The sequence below is a fragment of the Geotrypetes seraphini genome, chromosome 6, assembly GCF_902459505.1.
Source record: "Geotrypetes seraphini chromosome 6, aGeoSer1.1, whole genome shotgun sequence".
Classification (NCBI taxonomy): Eukaryota; Metazoa; Chordata; class Amphibia; order Gymnophiona; family Dermophiidae; genus Geotrypetes; species Geotrypetes seraphini.
In genome coordinates this window covers 180,019,514-180,033,946 of record NC_047089.1, presented here as the reverse complement: position 1 = coordinate 180,033,946, position 14,433 = coordinate 180,019,514, and the positions used below count along the sequence as shown (strand labels likewise).

The 14,433-nt window shown below is 44.1% G+C and overlaps 1 protein-coding gene across 1 annotated transcript in view; it reads left to right on the top strand.

Annotated features, from left to right (window-relative positions):
• The first annotated feature begins 397 nt into the window (after window positions 1–397).
• The window catches only part of SNRNP200 (small nuclear ribonucleoprotein U5 subunit 200), a 167,092-nt gene continuing 153,056 nt past the window's right edge, over window positions 398–14,433 (top strand). Inside the window, exons 1-9 of the mRNA XM_033948563.1 lie at window positions 398–580; window positions 714–877; window positions 1,626–1,797; window positions 2,383–2,575; window positions 3,201–3,256; window positions 6,528–6,626; window positions 11,477–11,629; window positions 12,249–12,348; window positions 12,867–13,003. Of these exons, the coding sequence (XP_033804454.1) occupies window positions 536–580; window positions 714–877; window positions 1,626–1,797; window positions 2,383–2,575; window positions 3,201–3,256; window positions 6,528–6,626; window positions 11,477–11,629; window positions 12,249–12,348; window positions 12,867–13,003 (1,119 nt within the window). The 5' untranslated portion in view covers window positions 398–535. The remainder of the gene's footprint in view (window positions 581–713; window positions 878–1,625; window positions 1,798–2,382; window positions 2,576–3,200; window positions 3,257–6,527; window positions 6,627–11,476; window positions 11,630–12,248; window positions 12,349–12,866; window positions 13,004–14,433) is intronic.

Below are 14,433 nucleotides of genomic sequence, written 5' to 3'. Positions count from 1 at the left end.
ATTCTGTCTGGGGACTTTGAAAACCATTAATGTTTAAATTTCGTTCTGTAAAGTACTGATAACCAATTTAGCTCACACCTTTTTCAAACGCGAATTAAATATTGCAAATATTCCCTATACAATTTTACATCAACCTGGATAAAACAAATGTATGCATATTACCATGATCGCAGCAAAAATGTGCTACATCTTGCTATAACCTACCCCGAGCTACCTTTTTTTAAAATATGGACGGAAGCTGTAGTAGTCTTTTTAAGCTTACGCATGTTATATCTTCATATATTAAAATAACATTTAAAAAAACAGAATTTGTCTCTCCTAACTGTTTAAGTAACATGATCTCTCCTCCCCCATCATCTTCAACAATGCTATGCAAAATACATTTCCCCCGGTAGAATATGAAGATCGAGGTGCCCCGGAAGCGGAAGTCGGGCATTGTCGTAACGTGGAGTGAGACGAGTAAAGCTGCGTTTTTTCGGGACCAGATACTGTTTTGGAGCTAGCTCGGTATTGAAGGTTGCTACAGTGAGGGAGGATGGCGGATGTCACCGCTCGAAGCCTACAGTATGAGTATAAAGCGGTGAGTGATGCAGAGCCAGAGCTTTTCGGCCCCTTTTTCGTTTTGGGAGGTGGAATTCTGTGTGGTCGTGATCTGTTTACAGTTCAGGTTCCTAGTTTTACATTTTGCCGACGCTGTGCGGTGTCTCTTCCAGAACTCCAACCTCGTACTTCAGGCGGATCGCTCTCTGATTGATCGAACCCGGCGCGATGAGCCTACTGGGGAAGTGCTTTCGCTGGTTGGGAAGCTGGAGGGCACCCGCATGGGCGACAAGGCTCAAAGAACCAAACCCCAGATGCAGGAGGAGAGGCGAGCAAAGTGAGTGAGCCGATGTTCCAAACTCTGTGGCTAGAGAGAGTTATCCGACTTACCTCTGGCCGTAGAAAACTACTGGAGATACACAATTTTACCTTGTATCGTACACTTAATCGTAGACTTAAGTTTCGCTACATCTCTTTTCCCTTTAGAATTTCTGCTATTGAGATCAGTAAAATGTTTGTTTTTACGTGTCAGACCTACTTAGGGATTTGAATGAGTGTGGATGACTCTGCTTGGCGTTTTAGGCAAACTTTCAGCCTTGCACGCCAATTAACTTTCAGGTCCCTTGCCCCCCCCCCCCTCCTCACAACAACATGATCACTTCAAAACCATTCTTCCCTGTTTCTTTTACTGTGTGTAGTTGTCTTGACTGTAGTTGCTCTTTTGCCTTCCCATAAGCTGTTGTCCTAGGCAATTGCTAGTTCTGCCTAATAGGCTGGCCTTGTCATATGTATTTTTTTTTTTCTTTCAGCTTGATCGCTTGCAGTTTTGCATATGTATTTTTTTTTCTTTCAGCTTGATCTCTTGCAGTTTATAGGCATGCTGCATGAAAGGTGAATAGTTTGCTAGAATTTAACATTTGATACAGGTATAATAAAATGGATCATTTTGCCATGAGTATCAATGAGGAAAACTGTACAATGTGTTTTTTAGAAGAGAGAGGTGATGGTTAGGATCACAAATAAATAATCTACACCATCTTAGCTTGTGCTCTTTCTGTCTCTGCTTTTAATGTTGCTCCTATCAGGAGGAGGAAGCGTGATGAGGACAGACATGACATCAATAAGATGAAAGGTTTTACATTGCTTTCAGAGGGCATTGATGAGATGGTGGGGATTATATACAAACCCAAGACCAAGGAAACTCGGGAGACCTATGAAGTACTGCTCAGTTTTATCCAGGCAGCCCTTGGAGACCAGGTAATAAAATTAGTATCCGAAAGCTGTAGTGTCTATTCAGGGGTCCTGAGAAACTATGGAAGTTACTTGTTTTAACCAGAGGGTTTGTAAGACCAGGTGACAGCATTATATCCCTATGTAACTAAGTGTTTTATCCAGAAGTACTTTGAGAACAGGTTGTCTTCCTAGAAGCATTAACATATTCCTGGGACACGAACCTACCAATATTGTTATATTACCAGAGAACCATGAATGATCTTTGTACTGGAGAGCTATGTTCCCTGTAAGCTGTGCATTTGAGCAATTGCTCATACATTCTAGGAGTGTCGCTGACAGACTACATGGTCACTCACAAAATACTTGTAAATCTAGAAAATTGTTTTTTGTTTTTTTTTAGAGTTTGCTGCTCACATGAAAAATAATTTTTAGAACTTGTCACTCACATGGGAAAAAATTTGCAAAACACCTGGTTAATTCTTAGAGGGAGTATTGCTGGAGATTTCAGAATTTTATTAGGGAGGTATTGGTATTATATTCCCTGGTGCTATGGAGTCCTTACCCTTTGGTAGAGAGGTGTTCTTAGTAATTTGTTTATCTTCTTTGCAGCCTAGAGATATTCTTTGTGGAGCTGCTGATGAAGTCCTTGCTGTCCTTAAGAATGACAAACTCAGGGATAAAGAAAGGCGTAAGGAAATCGATCAGTTGCTTGGGCAGACAGATGACACTCGCTACCACGTTCTGGTGAACTTGGGCAAAAAGATGACAGACTATGGTGGTGATAAGGAGATTCAAAATATGGGTAAGATACAAATGTTTTTATGGCTTACTTCAGTACTGAAATAGGGGGTGTCAAAGGATAGGATTTAGGTGTGTTTTGCAAAGCTGAGTGTTCATATCTGTTGTGTAATAGCATGAGGTGTTACAGGTCAGGATTAAGATGCTTTGACAAACCTGTAAATGTACATCTTAGTCTTGAAACAGCAATAAACATTACCTATCAGGATTGAGGTGTATTGGCAGAGTGATATTAGTTTCAGTTCTGAAATAGCAGCATAGAGAATGACATCCTGTCCTCGCGAGTTCTGCCCCTGCCTCATCCCTGCAAGCTCTTTACTCAGCCACCCAAGCCTGAAACACTTATGATTTAAAGTGTTTGAGACTTGTGTAGTTGAGGACAAAACTTGCAGGGGTGGGACAGGGACAGAACTTGTGGGGATGGAGATAGATCCCGTGGGGATGGGGACAAATTTGTCTCTGTGTCATTCTCTAAGGTACTGCTGCAGATCAAGCCTGAAGTAGACTGGTAAACCTGTGTGTAGGTCAGTCTTGTTTTGTGTACCTTGATCATCTAGTCGAGATTGTATTCTCATCTTCATACATGGCTTTCCTGTCTCATTCAGACATTTTTTTTTTCTTCCTTTTAGATGATAATATTGATGAGACTTATGGAGTGAATGTGCAGTTTGAATCTGATGAAGAAGTAAGTTAGCGGATCCTTCTGCTGTTTCCTGAACTGTTTGGCATTATCCTTTTATTGCTTTCACCTGTTTTTCAATCAGCATAGTCCAAGCCAAACAAACAAGGAGAAAATAACAGAAAGAAATATACCTCAAAACTCATCTATAATAATAAAATGCTAAGCGCACATGCGCACTCTTACCGGCGTGTTCCCTGAGATCTGATCTGTCGGGTTGTGGCCGGTAGGAGTGCGCATGCGTGCCAGACAAGCCTCTCTGCTCTCCACCTTGCGCCGCTGCAGTGGGTCCTCTCACGAAGAAGGATTCCGACAAAGGCGGCGATCGTGAGGGGAGCTGCCATGACACCTTCAAAATTAAAAATAAACTTTGACCAGAAACGTCCCCACACTCGCGTCTCGGCTTCAGGCATGCGCACACGGCAACTGTCAGCGCCTGCAGGCCGCGGCGGCTTGAAGCGTCTGTGGCGGAGGGCAGACGCGAAAGGAGGTAAACGCACAGTGTGAGCAACGAGAGGGGGCAGAGGTGTTATTATCAGCCGTGGACTGGGTTTAATGCCGACAAATATTTGTCCGGTGGTAGGAAACAGGCCTCCAAGTGTGGACATGATGGAGGGAGGGGGTTTCATTGGAGATGGCATGTTGTCTTTAGCAGGCCACATGGAGTGAAGGCTGTGGCGGCATGACTGAAAGGTTCCTAAGGAAAAAAAAGGAGGATTTGGTAGTGGCAAACGTGTTGATTGTGAGCTGCTGAATTATGGATGCTGTTACTGCTGGACAGAGGGGAGCAGAGAAGGGGTGTTGCTGGACAGGGGAATTCAGGGAGAATGGAAGGAGCAGGAGAGAGACAGATGAGGGGACCTGAAATGAAAAGATGGCAAAAGGGGTGGCACAGGGTCAAATAGAGGTGGTAGATGGAAATGGTATGAGAGATGGAAATGGTATGAGGGCCAAAAGGGTACAGAGGACTACGGAAATGGTGAAAGGTGAGGTGGTGGGACTGGGATCAGTGGGAGGCATGATCCAGCCATGGTACAGGTGGGGCATGGGTGGTGTCAGGGTATAGGTAGGGTTATTATAGCACCCGTTACTGTAACAAATGGAACGAGGTGCTGCTGGACAGGGGAAGAGGTGCTGATGGATGGGGGGGGGTGGAAGAAAAAGGAAGGGAGGCCTACTGCTTGACAGGGGGAGCAGGAAAGAGGTGCTGATGGACAGGGGGGTGCAGAAAAAGGAAGGGAGGCCTACTGATGGACAAGGGGAGCAGGAAAGAGGTGCTGATGGACAGGGGCACGGCTGTGGAGTCGATAGATAAATGTTCCGACAGACTCCTCAGTTTTTTGTACTTCAGACTCCGACTCCAGGTACCTGAAATTTCCTCCGACTCCTCGACTCCGACTCCACAGCACTGGTTAATTTTCAGATCGTTAAAATGGAATGTCAAGTTGAGAGAAATGAGCAATTTCAACACCACCTTCTTTTTGCTTTTAATCAAGGTTCTAAGGCCGCAGAAACTGCTCGCAACATTTGTGCTGTGTATATAGTGGGTGCTATAGCTGAAAGAATCGCTCGTGATTGGTATGCCAAGTTCAAAAATGGAGTCGGTAGATAAATACTCCGACTCCTCAGTTTTTTGTACTTCTGACTCCGACTCCAGGTACCCGAAATTTCCTCCGACTCCTCGACTCCGACTCCACAGCCCTGGACAGGGGGGGAAGAAAAAGGAAGAGAGGCCTTCTGCTGGACAGGGGGAGCAGTGAAGGGGTGGTGGTGGACACAGGGGAGGTAAAAGGAAGGGAGAATGGACAGGGGGAGCAGCCAAGGGTGGTGGTGGTGGTCAGCCGAGAAAAAAGAAAGACATAAAAAAAGAAATATAGAAAGCGGCTAAGGAGAGAGAGAGAAAGAAATAAAAACAGACACACACACATATATTCTAGCACCCGTTAATGTAACGGGCTATAAGACTAGTAGAATTATAACAGTATTGTAAAAGGTAGATTTAAATAAAAGTATTTAATATAAGATTGAATATTAACACATGTTCCTGTAGTCATTGTACAGTTACATATTGTTATCATGGAATGTTGCTACTATTTGGAATTTTGCCAGGTACTTGTGATCTGGATTGACCACTGTTAGAAGTAGGATACTGGGCTAGATGGACCATCAGTCTGACCCAGTATGTCTGCTGTTATGTTCTTAATGTTCATAAACCAATATGCTAATTTATATTATTATTAAGTATGGAAATGTACATATGCTGCTGTTCACAAAATGGTAGGAATCCACCAAGGAGAACAGCTGGACACAGTGAATGAACCTGTTGGTCCTTATCTGTGGTCATATTTTACTAAACATGCTATGATAGATAAATCTTTTATCTTATTAGTTAATGTACTTTTTTCATTGGTGGAATTTTCTATCAGGTACAGTAAAGTAATATAGTAAACTATGTTACAATATTACCTAACTGCACGTGAAGATAATTTCCACCAACCAGAAAGTACATTAGTCGTAGACCAGAGTATTGGCTTTGTGGTTGTTAGAGCAGACCTTAGCTAACCTTGATCATTAAAAGTAGCAACAAACACTCTTCATATTCCCTTCCTCATCCTCATGCCTTTGAAGATATAAATAGTTTCTTGATAGCTTCCTAGAAATTGGTCTGATGCACAGTGTGTGAAGTCCTTTAGGTTTGAGCTTTGATTCCCTTGAAAGCAGGGGGAGGGATCGATAGCACTTGCTATTTGGTTTGTTGGGGGTTTTGGGGTTTTGAGAAAAGGCAGGAGGATGGGTTTGATAAGGGATTGAGGGGAGAAAACTGAATAATATTTGACTTGATAGTCTTTGGTGGGCTATCGTTTAGAGTTATGTTTTGTGATTTGTGCAATTCATTTAATCATCAGTAAATGGTTTAAATTTCACCCCTCACACACACTTTTAATGAGAGATTACTTTACCATAAAGTATGATAATGCCTGTTTTCCTTGCTGTGCAGTCTTTTTTGACGTGTGTTTGGTATAATTGTTGGTTGTTGCTAGTTCTTTTCAGTCTATGTGCTGTGCTTCACACAGTCCAGTTGTTTACACCCATGTGAACAGGATGCTGGAAAACATAGCAAGGATTTGAAGTAGTTTTTAAAAATTTTAAATGTTCATGCAAAGTAGTTGACATCAGAGTGGAGAAATAAGGGTGTGGTATATTTTAAAAGGGACAGAGTGGTTTGTGGGCTTTGTGTGATTTTATTTTGGCAATGGAGCTATACTTTTCATTACAGGAAGGTGATGAGGATGCTTATGGAGAAGTACGTGATGAGGCATCGGATGAAGACACAGAGGGCGATGAGGCAGTTGTACGCTGCACCCTATCTGCAAACGTAAGTATTCAACTAATCATCAGTTTCTCATGCTGTTCAAGAGAGCAATGTTAAATCTCAATTATGTGAGCTACTTAGTCATATCTGTCTGGAGGGTGATAAAGGGAGTGAATATCTGAAAAGGACAAAAGTGATTTGCCAGTGATAGGCAATGTAAAGCAAGATGGTCTGGTCTCTGGGTTTATAGCATTAAAACATTGCATGGTTGAAAAGAGGTTCTGAGGAAAACCAAAAAGCACTGTGGAGTGACGATATTCCTGAAGTGGACTTTATTAAAAATATAAAGATTCAAAAATACAATAAAGCAATCCACATAAAAATAATATGATCCACATAAAAACCTAAAAGACCTAGTACGCCGAAAGCGTAGGACCAAACACGGTCCGTGTTTCGACAAGATAGTCTTCTTCAGAGGTCCCTGAAAATCCTATGGTGGTAGATATGTGGAAAGTCATAAGGAGAACGCTGCTTAAAACCAAAGCTTTGGTTTTAAGCAGCGTTCTCCTTATGACTTTCCACATATCAGTTTTTCCACGTATCTACCACCATAGGACTTTCAGGGGACCCTTGAAGAAGACTATCTTATCGAAACGTGGACCGTGTTGGGTATGTATATACATAAATGTTCTTGGACCACCAAATATAAGCAATTACAGTATAAAGTTATTCATAGAGTGTATATGTGCCCTTTACAGTTATATCATATGGGGGAAAAGTCCAACTGTGGATTGTTGGAGGGGATGTGGGTACTTTGGGTCCTTTAATCACATATGGTGAAGCTGTCAGGTGGTGCAGAAATTTTGGGATGCTGTTCTAGTTTTTTTTTTAAGTTCAGAGAGTTCTGGGGGATATTTGTTGAGGTCCTCAGGTCTGTCTCTTGGGCTGGAAATTGGAGGATACTCTGTCGAAGGGTCAGAAAGAATTTATATTGAATTTGCTATTGGCTGCAAGGCTTACCATTGCTACCCAGTGGCATTTGGCTACCAGGCCCCAACTTCAGTGTTGGGAGAAGATTAGGCAAGACCTGTGTTTTATGATAACTGACCTGGATGTTACGAGGGAAAGAGCAAGGCTGGATGTTTGTGTTGGGGGGGGGGGGCTTGTGTGGTTTGGGGTTATGGGAGGGGTTGCTCTCCAAATATACATTGTGCTTCCATTGCTGATTTCCACTACATTTTACTATTACTACATTTTAAGTGGAGTAATATTTATTCCGTTTCTTATGTCAGGGAAATGTATCTTCTTGTTGGTGGACATGAGACCTCTACACTATCTCTATGTGAGGGTTTTTTATATCGGGTGGGAGAGGGTGGGATTGGGTGGGGGAATTTTGTGAGTAAATATGAGGCTAGAGTGTATTCTGCCAGAGATTCTGCTCACATGAACTATGCCATGCTTCTGGAGGTTTATTTCTATTACTCCTTCCTTCTAAGGTGTGGACTCGTGTGGTTGTGTGTGGGGGGGGTTGTGGTTATTGAAGGCATTGGGGGCAGTCCAGTTTCTGGGGCATTCTGGTAGGCATTCCAGAGCTGGTACTATTTTGTATTTGGTTCCTCTGTTTATGATGATGTTGGTTATATGGCTAACCTTGTATGTTCTTATTCTTCAATAAAAATGAATGTTAAAAAAAAAGAAATCCATCTAAAGATAGTTTTCTATTTGAGATATATTATAGTTCAAAATTCATCATGAAATAAGCCACAGCTTGCCCTGGGATTAGTATTGTGAAATGTTACTACTATTTTGTCACTCCTTCTGTAGTTCCCTACCCCATTATCCTGTTTGTCTGTCTGATTACGGTAGATTGTAAGCTCTGTCAAGCTGTGTGCGTCTGGCAGTACTATTGAAATGATAAGTGGTAGTAGTATTTGGGTTTTCGCCATGTACTTGTGACCTGTATTGGCCACTGTGGAAACAGGATACTGGGCTAGATGGACCATTGGTTTGACCAAGTATGGCTATTTTTATGTTCTTATGTACCGTATTTTCACGTAGATAACGCGCACCCGTGTAAAACGCGCACACGGTTATAGCTAGCAGGAAACCGAAATATATGTAAAGAAATTTTTGTATACTGCGTACACCCGTATACCGCGCATGCTGCCCGACTCTCCTGTCGACGCCCGACTCTCCTTTCGCCTGCCCCGACTCTCCTCTGGCCACCCCGACTCTCCTTTCGCCCGCCCCGACTCTCCTCTCCCCCTTGAAGTCCTGTCCCCACCCTGAAAGCCTGATGCCCCCCCCTGCAGGACCGCTCACACCCGCACCCCGAAGGACCGCTCGCAAGCACCCCCACCCTGAAGGACCCTGAAGGACCCACAGCCTCCCAACCACCCCCCCATCATGTAGAAGCTCCTATCGGTGTCCTGCTGCTTCCTCTTGGCGTTCCCGGCCCTTCTGTGAGCCCTACGCCTGTGCTGCTTCCTCTTCCGGCGGTACCGCCCTTTCTCTAACGTCAAGCCCTCTTGTCCCGCCGACTCCCCGACATGATCAGGGCAAGAGGGAGCTCAAGCCCTCTTGCCCCAGCCAACTGCAGCACCCCCGACACGATCGGGGCAAGAAGGAGCTCAAGCCCTCTTGCCCCTCCAACTCCCCGACACAATCGGGGCAAAAGGTAGCCCAAGCCCTCTTGCCCCGTTGACTCCCCAACTCCCTGACAATATCGGGGCAGGAGGGAGCCCAAGCCCTCCTGGCTCTGGTGACCCCCCCCCCCCCCCCGCTAGTTGTTCGGGCCAGGAGGGAGCCCAAACCCTCCTGGCCACGGCGACCCCCTACCTCCACCCCGCACTACATTACGGGCAGGAGGGATCCCAGGCCCTTCTGCCCTCGACGCAAACCCCCCTCCCCCCCAATGACCGCCCCCCCCAAGAACCTCCGACCCGCGACCCCCCTGGCCGACCCCCACAACACCCCCTCCCCCCTTCCCCGTACCTTTGTGTAGTTGGCCGGACAGACGGGAGCCAAACCCGCCTGTCCGGCAGGCAGCCAGCGACGGAATGAGGCCGGATTGGCCCATCCATCCCAAAGCTCCGCCTACTGGTGGGGCCTAAGGCGCCTGGGCCAATCAGAATAGGCCCGGGAGCCTTAGGTCCCTCCTGGGGGCGGGGCCTGACGCACATGGTCGGGTTGGGCCCATGTGCCCAAGGCCCCGCCCCCAGGAGGGACCTAAGGCTCCCGGGCCTATTCTGATTGGCCCAGGCGCCTTAGGCCCCACCAGTAGGTAGAGCTTTGGGACGGATGGGCCAATCCGGCCTCATTCCGTCGTTGGCTGCCTGCCGGACAGGAGGGTTTGGCTCCCGTCTGTCCGGCCAACTACACAAAGGTACGGGGAAGGGGGGTGGGGGTGTCGTGAGGGTCGGCCAGGGGGGTCGCGGGTCGGCTGGGGGGGCGGTCGGACGTTCTTGAGGGGGCGGTCGTTGGGGGGAGGGGGTTTGCGTCGAGGGCAGGAGGGCCTGGGATCCCTCCTGCCCGTAATGTAGTGCGGGTGGGTGTAGGGGGTCGCCGTGGCCAAGAGGGTTTGGGCTCCCTCCTGGCCCGAACAACTAGCGGGGGTGGGGGGGGGTTGTCACCAGGGCCAGGAGGACTTGGGCTCCCTCCTGGCCCGATATTGTCAGGGAGTTGGGGAGTCAGCGGCGCAAAAGGGCTTGACGTCAGAGAAAGGGCGGGACCGCCGGAAGAGGAAGCAGCGCAGGGCTCACAGAAGGGCCGGGACCGCCAAGAGGAAGCAGCAGGACACCGGTAGGAGCTTCTACATGATGGGGGGGTCGGGAGGCTGTGGGGGTGCGAGCGGTCCTTCAGGGTGGGGGTGCAGGTGGGAGTGCGTGCGAGCGGTCCTTCGGGGTGGGGGTGCGAGCGGTCCTGCGGGGGGGGGGGGGGTTGGATCGGACGTCGGGAGGGGGGAAACTATGTAAAAAAAATTTGTATAACGCGCAAGGTTATGCACGGTTTGTAAAAATCGTGTATAAAGCACGCGTTATATGTGTGAAAATACGGTAATAAGGATTAGTTTTTAATTATGTAGCATGAGGCTATATAGTCATGCAATGTGTACAATTTTTGGTAAATGAATTTCATTAATCCATTCATAATATCACAGGCAATTTTTCTGTCTAGAAGATGCTCAGATGCGTGGTTTTGCATTTCTCAGAACTCTGAATTTGTATCTGTAGAGATAATATGCTACTTCATAGCAAAAATGTTATAAAATATACAGAGTTGAGAAAAAGACCTTGGCCCCATTCATCCTTTGCAAATCGATGTAAATGATTTCAGTCAAGTCTTTCTGACTAGTGATTTAAATTGATTTGATTTAAATTAAATCCTCCCTGTTATGAACCATTTTTACAGTGATTATTCAACCACTAACAGAGTGAACTCTGGTCTCTGCATATAAATACCTTACTGCTTTGTAAGATAAAATTTTAATTTCTATGCTGTGCAATAGCCAGTGGGTCTGCTGGAGTAATTGAAAAGTTACTAGTTATGGCTGATGTATCTTTGTTATTCTGAAAAAATTATTTAAAAGCAGAGAAACAAAAGTAAGCAAACCTTTATTTCCATGTTTAAATGAAATAACATGTCCATTGCACAATATGTAAAAATGGAAAATTAGCATAACAAGCTTTGGCCCCCTTTTATCAAGAGGCATTAGGGTTTTGTTTTTTTTATCATAGGCCGCTGCTGTAAAAACTCAGATGCTCATAGAATTCCTATGAGCATCGGAGCTTTTACCGCAGTGACCAGTGATTTTTTTTAAAAAACGTGATAGAAGGGGCCTTTGTGAGCCTTAGCAAAATGATTTCTGTGAGTATGTATTTGTCTGTAACGGTCATTGTGGTTCCTGTTTCCAGCTTGTTACATCTAGTGAATTGATGAACTCCAAGAAGAAAGATCTACACCCTAGAGACATTGATGCTTTTTGGCTTCAGCGGCAGCTCAGCCGATTTTATGATGATGCTATGGTATCCCAGAAGAAAGCAGATGAGGTGCTTGAGATTCTGAAGGTATTGCACTTGCACTCTCTTTAGCAATATAACCCCAGACTTTGCATTTTCCAAGTCCTCTCTGTCTTTGAGAAGGTGTAGATATAAAAATAAGAAGGGAGGAAAGGGAGTTAATTATTCTGTGATGGGATGGTACTTAAATCAGGAATCTGGAAGATAGAATGTGGGGGTTTGCCTAGGAAGTGGAGGAGTAGGATGGATATGTCGGTTGTGGTAGAGTTAGTGGGTTATACATTCTGCATTCTGTGAAGAGGTGTGCCCTGGAGGGGGAGGAACAGATTAGGTGTCCTGCATGTAGTAAGAGAATGACAAATGTTTAATATTTTGCTGAAGGTTCTTATATACATCTGTTTAAGTTGTGTGAATGGGTTTGAACTAGAAATGCATTGAACCACTGAATTAAATCACTACCTTTTAGATATAGTAATACAGCTTTAAATATAAGCAGTCCTTGCTGGTGAAGATGTTATGAGAGGCAAAAGCTGTCCTCTTCTTATCTCTTTGTATTCTTCTTTCAGCTGACAATACTGATGATGGTTGGTGGGGGAGGGTGGGACTTTGCTGGACAAGCTATGGGACTGGCCATATTCTTACTCTCCTTCACATCTTTCTTCCTTAGACAGCCAGTGATGATCGTGAATGTGAGAATCAGTTAGTTCTGCTACTTGGCTTTAACACCTTTGATTTCATTAAAGTGCTACGACAGCATCGGATGATGAGTAAGAGTTCTTCTTAAATTTTTTCCATTGTTTGTTTGTTTGTTTTCTCTCCGATGTTCTCTCTGCTGCACCGATGTTTCCTCTACATTTCTCCCACATTTTTGAATTTTGTCTTTGATGATCTTTCCTGCATTTAATATGACTTTTTCTTTTAGTTTGCTCCCATGTAAGATTCTGAAACATTCATGTAGCTGTGTATGTATATATATATATTTGGCTCCCCCTTTCATTGTGCTGTTTAGCTTATTTGTGGTGACAACCAAGCACAGTCAGAATGAAAGAGCTACTAGGTGCAGTTGCAATTGAGCTTAACAGATTAGAAAGCAAAAAAACAAAAACCAGTATCAGCAGTGATGGTGATATGGCACTACAGCTGCTAATGTAAAATGAGTGACTTTTATAGCAGGGCTTCTGTTCCTAGGCACTTGCCTTCTCTGTTGGTAATATCTGCCCCTGCCTATATATATGCACACTTTCACCCTCCCAGTGGATTCTCATTGCCTTTGTTTTTTTTGCAGTTTTGTACTGTACATTATTAGCCAGTGCTCAGAGTGAAGCCGAGAAGGAGAGGATAATTGGTAAAATGGAAGCAGATTCTGAGCTCTCCAAGGTCCTGTATCAGCTGCATGAAACTGAGAAAGAAGACTTGATTAGGGTAAGAGTTCCATTTTGGCTCAGAAATGGGTGTGGTGTAGGATTTAGAAGATGTTATCAATGTGGGCTACTGTTATTGACAGGTTATTTTACCCCAAGTCATGTTATTTTAGCACAGGGTCCCATTTTATTCAAATAATCCATCTTAATGGTATACCATTTTAACTCCCTCCCTCCTCCCCATTTACATGGCTTTAAAGTAAATCGGCATGTATTCATTTTAAAGTAAATACACTGCTCAGAAAAATTTTCTTAACCTCAAGTGTAATAATGAGAATTACAAGTTCTTATCAGGATAAGAGCTAAACAGTTTCATGTTCAAGAGTACAAAGTAGAAAAAAACAGTATGATCAATTCAGAATCAACATATGTAGTAGTGACTGAACCCCTGGTGTCCTTAACACAATTACTCTCTATTGTATATGTTTTTATATTTACCTAAGTACTGAACTGCCTTTTTGAAGAAATTCTCCCAAAGCAGTATACAGCAAGATTAACCTAGACATAGACAATAAGGCCCAGATTCTCTTAAACGGTGCCATTGTCAGTGGCCACCCTAAAAATGACCACCGATTGCATGTCAATCACGTGATGGCACCATTTAGAGAATTACGCCTCTGGCAAAGGTAGGCGCCAAAAATGTAGGCCAGGGTTTTCAAGGCCTAAATTTCCAGCACCTACCTTTGACGCCAATCGCACCTCCGTAGGTATTTTATGGCACCTGATGCCACTTCCTGCATTAGCCACCGAGTTTCCAGAGGTGCTTTATGGTCCCTGACACCACTTCTGGCATTAGCCATGCTTATAGTGATGTTAGGCGCCATAAAGCACCTACAGAGGCGCCTAAATAAACAGCGCCATTTATAGAATATTTATTTATTCATTCAATTTTCTATACTGTTCTCCCAGGGGAGCTCAGAATGGTTTATATGAATTTATTCATGTACTCAAGCATTTTTCCCTAAATGGGCCTAAATGATTACAGCAGTAAAAAAAAATATTCAGATGACAAAACACACTTTAACATAGCATACTATTTATTTCCTCTGTCAACACAATACATATTAAAACATTTTGTTAGAGAGCTGTATCTGAAAGCTCAAAATTCCCTTAGATAGATCATGTGCAATGGGAACCAGTTATCTGGTCCGACCATTATCTTCTAAATTTCTATTTAAAACTGCCCAAAACATTTGCTTTAAAGAAGTAACATACAGTATATGACAAGACGCAGTAAGATACCTGCAGAGAGATTCTGGCAATTCATTATAGAGCAATTAGAACCCATGACTGCTGATGTAGATAAAACTCTACTTACATCGACCCTGGACAAAATTGCTCCAATTAAAGTTATTAAGCTGAAACAGAAAAACAACCCATGGTTCTCTGAGCCATTACTAGTATTAAGAACAAATGTATGGAAGCTGAAAA